A 14,516-nucleotide genomic window follows, 5' to 3' on the forward strand; every position below is an offset into this window, starting at 1 on the left:
GTGGACCATTTGTGTATTTTATCCAATATTTTGATTATTTTGCATGTAATAATATTTATAGGATTATTATATGGTACATTGGAGTTAGATTTTAGGTCTTACTATTGTAGGTGAAAAATCATCACATATAACTAAATGTATGGTCAATTAAACTTGTGGAATAATGGCAAAACATGCCCTAAAATAATTGTAAGCCAACTTTGAATGTTTCACTTTGTGCTTTTTATATTATATATTCGGGGCTTGTGATTTTCTTTGTTACATATATTGGGAGGTAATCGATCATAAGTGATTACAATGTAGTAAAGGTGTCCAAAAACACCTGATTCGGTTGACCCGACACGTCGATCCTCTAATATGGTTAAAAAATATTTGATATTTATAATAAAAATACTCACTTTTCTGGGGTCGAGTACTTGACCTGCAATTTTTTTGGGTTTTCGGGCCGAGTCCATATCACAAAATATTGTTTAACCAGGTACTCGCCAATCTAGCACCCGCTTAATTACGTTTTTTTTTTATTTTCATTTTTATTAAATTTTTATTCATAATTCTCAAATTATTTCACTCTAACATGCTAAATTCCTAATTTCTTAAATCTTGACACCATAATATTCTAAATTCTTAATTTCTAAAATTATTTCACATTAACATTTTAAATTATTTTTTAAGATATTTATTTTAACTTCAAAACATTTGAAATTTAATTATATTTCTTTATTTTAAATTTTAATAAATTTTCTTTCAATTATGTAATTTGAATTTTTAAAATTTAAGTGTTGATTATATATATTATAGACCTCTAAATGTTAAATTTTAGAAATTTTCTATATATATATATATATTTAAAAATAATACAATTTAAAGAAAAAATAAAAAAATTATTAACTGAGTACCTATGACCCTGAAATACGGATACACGGATTTTACGGGTATCCGTATGTAATAAGCCGTGAGAGGGGCCAACTTTTTGATACACGAAATTGGTTTTGAACACTTCTACAAGGTAATATTTATTCAAAAATTTTAAGTTATCTGATAATTAACACTTAAACATCTATGTGCATATATTTACTTATATTTTCTCAGATAGTTTGGGTCTTCCCAATCATCCTAACCAAAGCATTTTTCTTAGAAACTTTGCCTAAAAACTTAAAACTCCAACCGTACCCTAATGATCCTTTCATCGAACTTAAGTGCCATGAGAATATGTGGATAAATCATAATGTAAATTATATTACATCCTGATAACCATCTTAGTTATTAATCTATCGATAAATCGAAATATATTGTTAACATTCATATAATTTATATTTAATGTATTTCTAGAGTATAATATGTACATTTTTTTTAAAAGAGGGTACTTTGTATTATAAACAAATGCAAAGTACACCACCTTACATACATGCCAATAATTCGTTAAAAATATTTAAAATTAAAAATAAATAATTGAACTTTTCAATATGTAACATTACATGAATCATAGCTAATAATTAATTTCATTAATAATTCCTAACCTTAATTCTTGGGGGATGAGATTTCAGTGCTACAAATGGGGCAGATCTTCTTAACTTGAAGCCATTTAGATATACAATCTGAATGGTATGGATGTTCACAATTCCGAAGAGCCACAACACCTTCATCTTCTTCGTATTCGGTTTGACAAATCACGCACCGATCGATTTCGGTTTTGCACTTGACGGATCGAAACTTGCATTGGATCAAGCACTGTGAAATTTCGTCGGGAGATAACCCTCTCTTCTCCACTCCTATAATCTCTCCCAAAGAAATCAACTCTTCGTACGATAAATCGTCCGGATCTATCTCATCATCATCTTCTTCTTCTTCTTCTTCAAAATCATCTTCTTCCATATCTTCGAACTCTAGGTCATCTCCGGCTTCGAGGCCTTCAAAACACTCGTAATCATTAACGTTGCTTTCTTCGTAGGATGCCTCGGTATCGTACTCTTCGCTATCATCACTCTCGATCATTGAAGAAGCTCTTTCTTGTTCCTGCAATGCCATGGCCATGGCGAAGTCGGAGTCGATTTGTTCGAGCTCGGTAGAGGGCACCCTCTTTGATGATTGTTTGGTGTCTTCGTTTTCCATTGAAAGACAAATGCAATGTTATTCTCAAACGAAGTTGAAATGCAAACCACTTCCATAGGATATATATTATAATTTGTTAGATTGGGGTAATGCTTAGGGTTTTCTTTAGGTGAAGGCAACTTCCATACGAATGCTTAGGGTTTTGCTTTAGGTAAAGGCAACTTCCATACGAAGCGATGGAAGTCCAAATACTGTTATATTCTTTGATCCTTTATATACTTTGAATGTTATGGGAAGAGTCACGTCAATTTGTACCTATTTTTTATTTATATTTTATATTATATATATTAATTTTGAAAATTTTAATATTATATCCCTACTCAATTTCATAATGTCTCAAATGTAGCCCAAAGTTAGGCTTTCTTTGAAGAGAGGACAGCTCTATTTCATGCATGTACTAGAATAACTTATCTGCTAAGTCACCATACTAAACCATATACCAACTCTTTTACCTTATCTTTGGGGTCAATCCTCTATTATATATATATATGATCCACTTCATAGTATATTTTTCTAAGATTTATACAGATTTATGACCATTAAATGAGTGAAATCAGACGGTTGAGATTAATATTAAGAAATGAGAATATATTCACTAAAAAAATGAGTTAATCTCAACCGTATATTTTTACTTATCCATTGGTCCTAAATATGTGTAAAACTAAAAAAAATTCTACATTATATAAACGGATACTAACCCTATATATACGCATCAGATGATACAAATACAATCAATATACATGTATTTTTCTATTAAAAGAATATATACATGTATTTTGGTTTGATAAGTTTTTATATATAAAATTAGTATAATATTGTTTTCGAAAAGTGTAATGAAAAATAATATATACGAAAGTGATTTCGAAGAGTTGAATTATAATTATTTTTATACAGAGAGACATTTTACCATTGCTCTTAAATCATCTTCTAAGAGATAAATGATCATTTTAAATAGTATATTATATATTTAAAAACATATAATATTATAATATATATAAAATATATCAATTTAATTTAAGATAAAAATGTATAAAAAAATAATAAAAAGAAGTAAATTTGTAATGGTTTTAAAGACAAGATTGCACATATATAAGAGTTAATGGTTTTTGGCAAATCAACTAAGAACATGAGCCATTCTCATGTATAGCAGAAGAAACACTGATAATTTCTGCAAATACTTGAATTAGTCTACGGTTCTGCCGGAATTTCAACGGGGGCAGGGCCGCCATCAGAGCTTCAGTTTGGGTTATCATTGGCATATGCACCCTGTGGTCGTGGAGATTGGGTTGATGGAGAGTCATAATACATTATATAGGCATGGAGGAGGAAAAAAGTACTACTAGTTTGTGCAAGACTACGTTGATATGACTCTTTATTTTTCTTTAAATACCCGAGTAATATAGGTAGAGATCAACATTCGAACCAAACCCGAAAAGTTTCGATTTGACTCAAGTCCGATAAGATATTTTATTTTATTTTTATTTTATCTTTTAAAGTTTAGTTCGAGTCGGATTTTTAAAAGAAGGTGTCAGGTCGGATTTGATTTTGGATAAAATACTTGACCTAATGCGAGAATAATAACATATTTAACCTTTATGTGTTTAGGGATATTATATTATAATCACTTTATATTTTTTTCCAATTAGATCTCTAGTTCACCTTATAAAAATGAGAATTATATATATATATATGTTTTTGGTCAAGCTGAGTTGGGATTTTGCCTAAAAATTGGGTCGTGTATCAGGTTATGTGGAATTTCTTTAAATTTGAGTCGAGTCTACCGACAAGTAAAGAAGTATTTGTCATGATCGGGAAAAAATGGGGAAATTTTAGGGATCACAGAGAAAATTAGGGATTTGTCGTGAAAAAGGAAATGAGAGCTCAATTGAATTAAACGAAATGATGCGTGTTTACTTACCAAAAACAGTGTCTGGAGTTGAATGGCCCAACATCAGTGGCAGCCTACATGCACACAGCTGACCACAACTCAACTATTTCGGCGACAACGATGGTGGTTGAAGATGGTCGGCGACTGTTTTAGGAGTTATTAATGTTTTTTAGTAAAAATTTAGGTTTTTTTTTAAATAAATTACTTTTTTATATTTTTTCTTTTTTAATTAAAAATAATATTTTTTAATTAAAAATTAAGCGATAAACACCTAAAAACATAATTGTTAAGAATCTATTTTTAGCGGGAAAAAAATTAGATATTAAAACATTTTTCGAGACAAAATTTAAGCAACTATTTTTATATTAAGTATTTTTAAAAAAATAAAATTTAGGAGTTATGACTCGTCTAATTTAAAGATGTCTAGTGTAATCAAGAAAACAATTACCCAAACAATGATAACACCGCGTTTCCAGGCGATTTCTGCAATTTTTATGACGTTAGAGACTATGGCTTCGCGATCATTCACCCTAGCTGATCTTCCTTCGAGAATAAAATCATTCTGCAAAAAAAAAAAAATCTCAACTTTTGATTTTTCTTATTAAATGATCTAAAAGGGTGTAAAACCTTTAATTTTACTGTAGATGTGATTGAAGCTTATCTAAGTGTGGTACGTATAAATCTAAATTTCTTTATATTAATAGTTTATTTTATTGAGAGTGTCTACCCTAAAATTTTATGTGTTCATCTCATACAAAAAAATTATTTTATTAATATATATGTCTATCTTCAAAAATATTTTTAGATCCACTAGTATATTTATGAAATTTCAGATAATAAAAGAAATTGTTGATGTATTTTTATTATATCTAAAGTTTTACGAGTTCACAAATCAAAAGGATACATAAGTATATAAAACAATATATATATATATATATATATATATAAAGAGGGAGAAAGAAAGGAGTTGCCTGCATGTCAACTACAAGGAGAGCCGTTTGCCTTCATTTGTTTGCCATTGTTTTCTCTTTGAAGGAGCTTGGTGGATTACTGGTATTTGGACTGCTATGGGAAAATGGCATCCAATAAATAAACATACAAGGCCAATAAATTAGGCAGAATCATTAGACATATGAGGCCAGTAAATTAGGTAGAATCATTATGCTTGTCTTCAATTAGGTAAAATCGTTATGCTTCTTTGGTGTTGTATCACTTTCAGTCATCAATGACCTTGATGAGTTCCCTTTTTATATATATAAAAATCAATAGTTTTAAGTTTGATTTTAAAAAAATATAAACGCAACACTTGTCAGGTAATAGTCTTTTTTAACGATCGTTAAAGCATATACACTTAAAAGAATATGTTAAAAACTTTATAGAAATAAAAAATTCTTTAAACACCTCATTTGAACAAAGAGTATAATTTGGACACTTATTTAATGCGAGCCAAAAATAAATAAACTTGGGAGCACTGCATCATCCACTAAGAAAAGTTTGAAGTTTGAATTTCAACAACTTTTGTTTCTTCCAAACTAAGACCCTTTTTCTTAAATACATATATAAAAAGACCAATATGATTCAAGCAAACTTCAAAACTCTTTGCACTGCATCATTCAATAAAACTCTAAAATGAAAAAAGAAAAACCCACAAGAACATCTAGTAGAATCTCCCCTTCCGGCAACACCACTGATTATCAGGCAATACACTTGATCCAATCACCTCTTTTCCCAAATTTTATCACAGCGCATTTCGGACCAGGCAAGCAACCATCGGATTGCTCGCCAATGCTTTGCTCTTGACAGTCATCTAATAAGGCGATTAATGCAGTACCAGGTAAAGGACTAATCAAGAACATTTTCTGGAGAATACAACTATTGCAAACCCAACAAGGCAAATAGATGTGTTGCATGCACACTTCATCTCAACATGGCAGAAAATGACCACCCCGAATTTGGGTCGAAAGGGTTGTGATTCAAGACCCCTGTAAATCATATGAATCAGTTTCGCAAACCCAGAAAAAATCGAGTTATGGATAATATTAATGGGATTAAATACAAAACAGGCTTACCGGTTCATGTTAGATTTTTTAAGAACCTGTGGATGATTTCTGAACCCACACTTGTTTCTGCAAGAAGATAAAGAAAAGAACATAAGAACCAAAGGTAAGGTAAAGATGACAGATTCTGCTGCTGATTCATCATAGAATCAGCTCACCTCATGGGCTCCAGAGCTTGTAGCACCTCCTCTTTTTGAAGGCTTGCCCTCACTTGATATGACAGATCCATCATCTTTATATTATGGGTAGCTGCGCCCCGACCAAATTGCCAATTGGAACCTGCATATGAATGAGATCATCAATACGACATTCCAGTGCCGCTGTGTGACAGCAGTACCAAACCAATAAATTGTGGACAGACTAAAAACATTTTTTATAACGGAATATTACACCCGATGCTTCCATTAGCTATGTCACATTTCATTTCTCCTAGGGTAACTAGGCAGAAAATGAGGTATATTAGCTTTCCTCATTTCTTGCATATTCAATAAAACAACTTTATATAAGAACTGTATCCAAAATCCATCCACACTTGCAACACCAGATATTCAAGTGAATAAGCATTAATACCGTCCATGGAACTGCGAGAAGACACAGGGGGTGTCAGACGTTCTTCACTAGATTGTGAAAAATCAGAACGATTAAGAGGTGCCCATACACCACGATCAGGTCTATCTTTATTTCTTGTACGTTTTTCATGCTTCTCGCTTCCATAACCTGAACCATGAAGTCCCTTTTTGATGAACTTATCATCTGAAACTCTTTTAGTATCACCAAAAGATTTCAATGCAGGCATTTCATTAGGAACATGACCATTCATACCCAATCGCGGATTAGTTGGCTGGGGAGGTTTTTTGACAGAGTCCGGACTCATGGCTTGAGTTTTCTGCTGAAGCTGGCCTGCTGCTGAAGATTGATTTTGGCCTGCCTCGTTTCTCAAAAGTATGCTCCTTATTATCTTCCCACCAGCCTTGCGTCTTTGACCCTGTCTTGAAGTAGTTGAGCCAGGTGTATTGGCTGCAGGAGATGATGCACACTGCTGTTCAGATACACCCTCTGGCACCTGAGAATTTAAAAGAACATAGTCCCAGCATATATAAAACTTAAATATATAACAGACACCACGAGTGTGCAGAAACAAGACAAACTAAAGGCACATATCTTACATTAGGAGGCTCTCGGTCTTTTGGTTTAAGGAGAAGGATCTTTTTCTTGACAGAGTCGGCAGCAAAAGTAATTCCAGTTACAGGCCCATCGATGCCACAGACTGCAAGCAATTTATTATTAAGCAAAAATATGAGGAAAGGAAATACAGTACAAAAAAGAAAAACTAAGAACCAAAACAACCTGTACTTAATCTATTACAACTTCCAGTCAAATGAAAAAAATTCAAACCAAAGTTCAGAGAGAACAAACCATCAATTTAAACAAGCACATATATGCACACATGATCAAAACTGAGTGCAAATAGAATGGCAAGGGGCTCTAGCTCTTATTCCAGTATAATAAATGATTATAAGAAAACAAAAGGTCAGCATTATTCAAACCTTCACCAAGCTGCATCAAGTATAGAGATGAGTTGTATTCCAAAGCATGAACTCGGGTTGACCTAAAGTTATCCATCATGGGGGTTCCATTAAACAAAATTTCAATGTATTCCTTTTCTATGGCACTATAACTAACTAGCAGCATCATATCCGTATTACATGAGTCAGCTACATCTATAAAATGATTATAATGTCCCTAATCTGCAAGTAATAACAGAAGGGTTGTCACAGCCAACTTAAATGCAGAATAACAGGTGGCATTGGCATGATAGGAAAAAAGTACAAAAATCTTCTTTTAGAAACATATTCAAATAGCTTTGCAATAAAACAAATTCATGACAACATGCTAAGCTTCCGGTTTAACCATTTAATGAGATGGCTATTGAAACAATATGAGACACATGTTTGCAGACGACTTTGAACACTCAGATTGATATTAGTTTAATCCAGCAACACGCACAAGAACAGCATGAGTCATTTTTGTGTGCAAAAAACTATCAATAACTAGGTTTTCTTATCTTGCAAATATTCACAAAGATAACACTAAGCCCGTATAAATGCTGACAAAGCTCTATGTGGATCATAACCTCTGCTAAGACTGTTTAAACTCTCACCAGTTCCATTCTCTCTTATTTCTTTTGCAACAGAAGTCACTGATTGATCCTCTTGCTTGGATGCTACAAAAAAATTGGACTTTTTCGCACCTTTTGCACTGTCTTTTAGAATATACTGTCAATCAAACAAGTTTTATCAAATGAGAAAATAACAAACTATACCACTTCAAAATTGGACATGCACACAGAGTAACACAAGATCATTGGGAAGGATCATTGAAAACTGCTTCATAGGAAAGAGGCAATGAATATAATATCTAAGAATATCAAAACTTCATGCAAAATTTGATCCAATGATCAGTAAAATATTAAAAGCAACCTCCAAGAATTCACCTAAAGATATCACCCTACAGGTATTTACGAAGAAATCTGAAGTTGCTTCAAATTTCAGAAACCAGACTATTTCGACTTCTTATTTGACCACAAGTGCCTAACTAAGGTGCATGCAAAACTAAAGCTAGAATAAATATCAACTAAGAACAGAGACAATTATAAAGCAGATGATCCAGATAAGTAGAAGCTATGCTTTTGTACAAATAAAATGCCTCCGATTCACCAGAAGGGTGCATTTATTAGAGCGGTACACAATGCAAAGATCCTATTTTTTTAAAGTACCTAAAGGTTTATATCCACGTGTAAATTACCATATGCTCAAATATCCAGCAATAAAATACATAAGAAAGCTATTGAATTAGATACCTTTTTCTTCTCAGAGCTCTTGCTACTTGACCCAGGCTTGCCAGCCATTTTTCTGCCAATCTTTCTTGTCGTTATTGACCCCTGTTAACAAAACAAACTCAAACGTGGTCATGAAAGGACTGCTTATTAGTTCATTTTCATTTCTTTTTCCTTTTTCTGGGCCCCAATTTTAAACATAAAGATCCCAAGAAATAGTGACACATGGAAGGATTACTTAACATAATAGACTGCAGCATGTCCAACAGACGTTCGACAATTCTGGTCACATTGGATTATAATAATTCGAGTGGAAATTTAAAAGGAAACCATGCAACTACTGTCAACAATATGCCCATCATATTTTAATAAAGTTGGATCACATAGATGCAAGCTCAGTAAGCTAGAAATAACAAATAAGTAAATGCAAAATTGAAAGCGCAATAACTTAAGGCCATATACTCAGGGGAAAGAGCAACGTCATGATAAGAAATGCAGCTTTTCCAAGGTAAAGTACCTGAGTCCCACTCTTGGCAGCGCGCTTCTGACGCACAAATTCCATTAGTGGTGTAACAACAGGAGTTTCCTTGGGAGCACCTAGAAAGAAGAAAGTGGGATCAATCAGTCATATTCGGGTGGCAAAAACTCATAACCAGAGTTCACAATTTTGTATTCCTTCTATCATAACAAACCAGATAGTTCAGCTTCTTTTCTCTCCAACTGAATCTCAGCACTAGGAAGATTCTCAACAGGTTTTGCAATCAATTTGAGAAATTCCAGATAATCAGGATCTAGTTTCATAAAAGAAAAAGAAGATTTAGCACAAGATAGCAAGCTATTCAATGTTAGTTCAAAAGGCTTCCATTAAATAATATGCCTAACAATGAACTCTTTTTTCAAAATAATGCACCTTTGAAAATGGTCCCTTCACGACCATCCTTTTTAGTGCCAGGCTTCGGTACACGCTGTGAAGGAGCATATTCAACAATGGCCTTGAATTGAGTACCTGAAATAAGGGGTGTCAAAATGATTAGGATAGAAGTACCAACGGGTAAATTAAACTCAGAGACAAAGAAATTAACATATTGCAATCGAATTGAACAAATGCAAACAAAATTTGTACTTAAAGTATTTAGAAAGAATCCTATAAGCTGTCCTCTAAAACAAGAAAAATGTGTCAGCAGTTTATAATAGTAAAGAATCAGACGTTTAACCCTAAGTACCCTTCTCATTAACAAATACATGTCCGTCAAAGAACTCAGCAAACTCAAAGACATCTTCCGGTCTCTTGAAGTTTATGTAAGCTCGAGAATAGCTCTGTTGCTTATGGCTGCAAAGTAAGAACAAAAAGAAAGAGATCCTAAGGATCAAAAGATGGAGTATGATGAAAACATAAACAAATAAATAAAAGCATGTTCAAAAGAAATTATCAATAGAACTTCCGAAACTTTCTATCACATCTTAGTTAAATCACAAGTTCTTTCCCAAGCTTTCTAATATGACTAGCATTTACAGAATTGCAAATTATGATAATTTCTTCAAGTTTCATGCAGCTCTCCATTAAGCAAAGAAGCAAAACATCATTAAGAGAACCATATTCCTGGCAAAACAAATACATTTAAAAAAAAACTTGGCTCTCAAATTAGTTTCGAATTTTACTTTCAACTATTCCAACCTACCTTTTTTCACCTCCAGCAGATAAACAACAATACTTTCTAAACCCGTTCAAAGCATAAATAAGAAACTCGACAGTCAAATACAAATTCTGCTCCATTTGACACCCTAGGAACTAAATTACAAAAACATAATGCAAACGAAATATATAAACTAAAGGGGTGTCAGAAATTAGGGGAGTAGGGATTAAAAGTTCGAAACCCTAACCTGGACTTGCCGAGACGGAAGGAGAACCAATTGTAACGATCAGAGAAACGTTCGTCGATTTGAGAAAAGAAAAACGATTGGGTAACTGACGGCGGAAGATGCCTTATCACCACTTTCGTTTTATGCATCGGTTCCTTCATCTCGATTTTCTCTCTCCCCTCAAATTCTTCGTTAGGGATTCAATTTTCCAGTTCCGTGAAGAGTTCCCTGTTTTCTCTTTTTCCAAGGATGTATTTTTCTGTTCCCTTTTTATAATTTATATTTAACATTTTTTAATTTGATTTATTTTATTTTATTATGAAAATACTTAAAATTAATAACTGATTTATAGATATTCTATAATAATAAAAAGTGTTTGGTATCTTAAATTATTTTTATTTCTAAATATATAAAATTAAAATTATATTATTTTCACGAAAATAATATGCGGATTAAATTTTGGTCACTTTCTTTTATATTTGTATACTTTTAGTCACTTAGTTATTGTTTTATTAAATTTTAGTCACTTACGTAATCGTTTTATTAAATTTTAGTTACTTGAAAATGAGGTACTCAGAGGCCGACACGGTGGTGGTAGTTGTGGTGGTGCGAACGTGTTTAGTTCGTTTAGTATTCTTGATTTTGTTCATTTAATGTTCACGAACGTGTTCGTTTATATCTTCGTGAATATTTACTTAAGTTATTCTCAACATTTTCATTTATATGTTTAAAAATTGAAAGTTCAGGTTCCAAAAACATACCAAAATTGATAGTTTATGTACTAAATGTGTTAAGTTTTTAATAATGGGGTAATAAAATGAAACAAAAACTAAACGTTAGGTATGATTTTAAAAAAATTGAAAGTTTAAGTACTAAAACGGATAGTTTAGGATACTAAATGTGTAGTTTACCCTTTATATTTTTCCATGTATTTTACATTGAAACTTTTTTTCGCTCTTGAAATTTTATAGATTCAAGTTCGTTTCCCCTGAAATTTTATAGATTCACATTCACCCCCAATATAAAATTATGTGTTTGTCCTTGCTCGTATTTCTCCCAAGTTAATGAAGTGTACATTCTACAGTTGAGTGGTTGACGAATATATGGCATTGGTAAACTGGTACTGATGCTTTTGAATGCATAACAGAGAGATGGTTTGGCAAATCATTCAGAAAAATCTTTGAAGGCAGAAATAATTTCACAGAAAACCAACATGATCAAAATACTCGAATTCCGACAGCAAGCCGTGTATTGACGACTTATTTCGAGATGTCCTCGATGCCGGTCTCGGCTCCGAGTAGCAGAAAAATGATGATGATCCCTTTGCAGATGTCTCATTTCATACTGGTGATAATATGCATGAAAATATATTTTCCAACATCGAAAATGAATCTGGTAATCGAACTTCTACTGATGCTTCGAGTGGTATCCGTGGTTCTCAAGCCGCCGGGATGAATGCGAATACGATGTTTCCTTTAGGGACCGCGCCTTATGCCGGTCCTCCCGGCATAATAATGAATCCGGTCTTTTGTTCTCAGCCTATGAATTATGGTGCTATGGGGAGTTTCTTTGCTCAACAGCAATTACGATGCCGGAATCGATAACGTTTCTGGTGGATCTAATGGAGGACCGCCTCTGCCGGATATATTCCGGTCAAACTTCACGACTCGAACGCCTAGATCAACGATAAAGGGTTTGAAGAAATGGGACGGCAGAGCATTCGATATTATTTCGGTAAGTTTAAGTTCTAGCATATGCTAGCTCCATAGGAATGTGCCTCATTGTCTGGGACATGTCATTTTATGTTTGATGGCACCTCTGTTGATCTTGTATTGGTTTCGGTTTCGGTTTCGGTTTCGCAGGACCTTCTTGCGGCTGGTCGTGATCCGAAACGGATGGCGTAAGGTATCGTGCTTGCACCCTACGTTCCGTCTATGGAATATTCCGGCACCTAAATACCGGTACCGTTTCTTTGCATATACAGTGATGGGGGATACCCTCAAGTAAAAAAGAATAGGCTATAAATCTTGTGGGATTTGTTTGCATTTTGCATTAAGGAGATTGGGAAGATCATGTGCAGTTAAATTGGTTAAAAATATAGGATCAAGTACATATATGGTCCCAACTATAGGATACTATTTTATTAAGTCCCTTGACTATTAAAAGTTACAAAATGAAACCCAATTATAGGGAGTTGTTTTGTTGAGTCTTTCAATTATTAAAAGGATAGATTGGTCACTTCACTATTCATTATGTTCCAAACTCGTCCTTTTTCGTTAAAAAATTAACAGTCGTCTAAGTTGGACTTCAACATATTAACTGAGCTATGATATTTTTTTGAGATTACGTGATCAGATTTTATCATATCTCGGTCACCAAGTTAACATACAACTCAGGCTCTCGTCAAATTTTTAACGGGAAATGACGAGTATGGAACATAATGAATAGTCGGATGATCATTTTGTAATTTCTAATAGTCAATGAACTCAACAAAGTAACTCCATATAATCAGAGGATTACTTTAAAATATTTAATAGTCAGGGGACTTAATAAAACTGTATCTTATAGCCGATGAACCATTTGTATACTTTACCCAAAATATAAGCATAAGCGATTATAAATTCTCATCATTGCAATTATATACATATTTTACCAAATTTATATATAGTTTGATATTTATCTACTTATTAATTTATCTATTTATTTATACTTATATTTTTATAGAAAAAAAAATTGAAATTCAATTGACATATGTGTTGACTTGGTATTTAAACAACACATTAAATTGTTGACATAGTATTTATCGAAACAAACAATGACATCTTTAAATGTAATACCTAACAACTAGGACCGGTAAGAGACTCAAATCTGACGAGTTTTAATTTGATCAACTTTATTGTGTCAATTTTTTAAAAAAAGAATTGGGTTCCAATCAGATCGAACTTTTTAGAAAATATGTTTGGGTAGGGTTCACGTTTAGAATGAAAAATATCTTATCCGACTCAAAAAAATAATATTCTCTTACTTTATATATTTAGGGATAGTTGTAATAATATTTCTCTATATATTATTTTTCAATTATCTCCTTTTATTTGTCGAATAAAAGTAATATTTTTTATAAATATATTTGTGTTGGTCGGTCAAGTCAAGTTGGGTTGGGTTTTATCTCAAAAAGACGAATCAAACTGAGGTCGGATGAAGCCATCTTAAATTCAGGTCTTATTTCGGATGGAGGATGTAAAATTTCGGGTCGAATCAGATCGAATTGACTGAAAATCCAACCCAACCTGATCCATATCCATTTCTAATCACAACTTAATTGATTATCGAAATTGAAATATTTCATAACCCTCCGAACGGATTTTATCGTTTGTTCGTGATGATTGTAATGTTTTTTGTTTTAGTAAATTTGATTTATTAACTGTTCATGTAGCTCTCTTTTTCATTAAAAAAACAAATATACTATCTAAAAAATTAATATTTAAATCTAATAAAACAATAAAATTATTTTTCTTTTATTTTAAAGTTTTTTAATCACTATTTGATTTGGGATTCATGTGGCTAAAATCTTGGACCCACATGATGATGCATCAAAAAATCATCAACACAATCACCATCGTCGGATATGCCGAAAACCGATGTTTGACTGACAAAGCGTTGATGTTGTGCTCTTTTGCATTTCATTTTGCCCCCTAAGCTCCACAACTTTCTTATGCGAATTCGAATGCTTTATGGACACAAACGTCGGATGCGGGTCGGTATTCGG

General features: G+C 32.8%; 2 protein-coding genes across 2 annotated transcripts; both read right to left on the reverse strand.

Moving 5' to 3' along the window:
* Positions 1-1,506: 1,506 nt before the first annotated feature.
* Positions 1,507-2,229, reverse strand: LOC120151290 (E3 ubiquitin ligase BIG BROTHER-related-like). The gene has a single exon (XM_039163799.1). It carries the CDS (start codon positions 2,107-2,109, stop codon positions 1,519-1,521), a length of 591 nt encoding a protein of 196 aa, XP_039019730.1. The 5' UTR covers positions 2,110-2,229; the 3' UTR covers positions 1,507-1,518.
* A 3,210-nt stretch (positions 2,230-5,439) lies between these two features.
* LOC120151289 (regulator of nonsense transcripts UPF3-like) lies at positions 5,440-11,005 on the reverse strand. Its single transcript, XM_039163798.1, has 13 exons — positions 10,772-11,005; positions 10,114-10,220; positions 9,801-9,896; positions 9,583-9,681; positions 9,408-9,487; positions 8,915-8,995; positions 8,216-8,330; positions 7,221-7,321; positions 6,877-7,117; positions 6,625-6,771; positions 6,213-6,333; positions 6,067-6,123; positions 5,440-5,979 (listed from the first exon to the last, which is right to left on the reverse strand). Exons 1-13 carry the CDS (start codon positions 10,909-10,911, stop codon positions 5,844-5,846), a joined length of 1,521 nt encoding a protein of 506 aa, XP_039019729.1. The 5' UTR covers positions 10,912-11,005; the 3' UTR covers positions 5,440-5,843.
* Between the last annotated feature and the right edge of the window lie 3,511 nt (positions 11,006-14,516).

The sequence above is a fragment of the Hibiscus syriacus genome, unplaced genomic scaffold, assembly GCF_006381635.1.
Source record: "Hibiscus syriacus cultivar Baekdansim isolate YM2019G1 unplaced genomic scaffold, ASM638163v2 tig00111036_pilon, whole genome shotgun sequence".
In the NCBI taxonomy this organism is placed as follows: Eukaryota; Viridiplantae; Streptophyta; class Magnoliopsida; order Malvales; family Malvaceae; genus Hibiscus; species Hibiscus syriacus.

Excerpts from the sequence above, each read along its gene's own strand:
- LOC120151290 (XM_039163799.1), bottom strand. The coding sequence starts at position 2,109 with ATGGAAAACGAAGACACCAAACAATCATCAAAGAGGGTGCCCTCTACC.
- LOC120151289 (XM_039163798.1), bottom strand. The coding sequence starts at position 10,911 with ATGAAGGAACCGATGCATAAAACGAAAGTGGTGATAAGGCATCTTCCG. Across the intron at positions 9,682-9,800 it reads TGAAGGGACCATTTTCAAAG|ATCCTGATTATCTGGAATTT; the intron begins GTGCATTATTTT and ends TTATGAAACTAG. Across the intron at positions 5,980-6,066 it reads AAAAAATCTAACATGAACCG|GGGTCTTGAATCACAACCCT; the intron begins GTAAGCCTGTTT and ends TATGATTTACAG.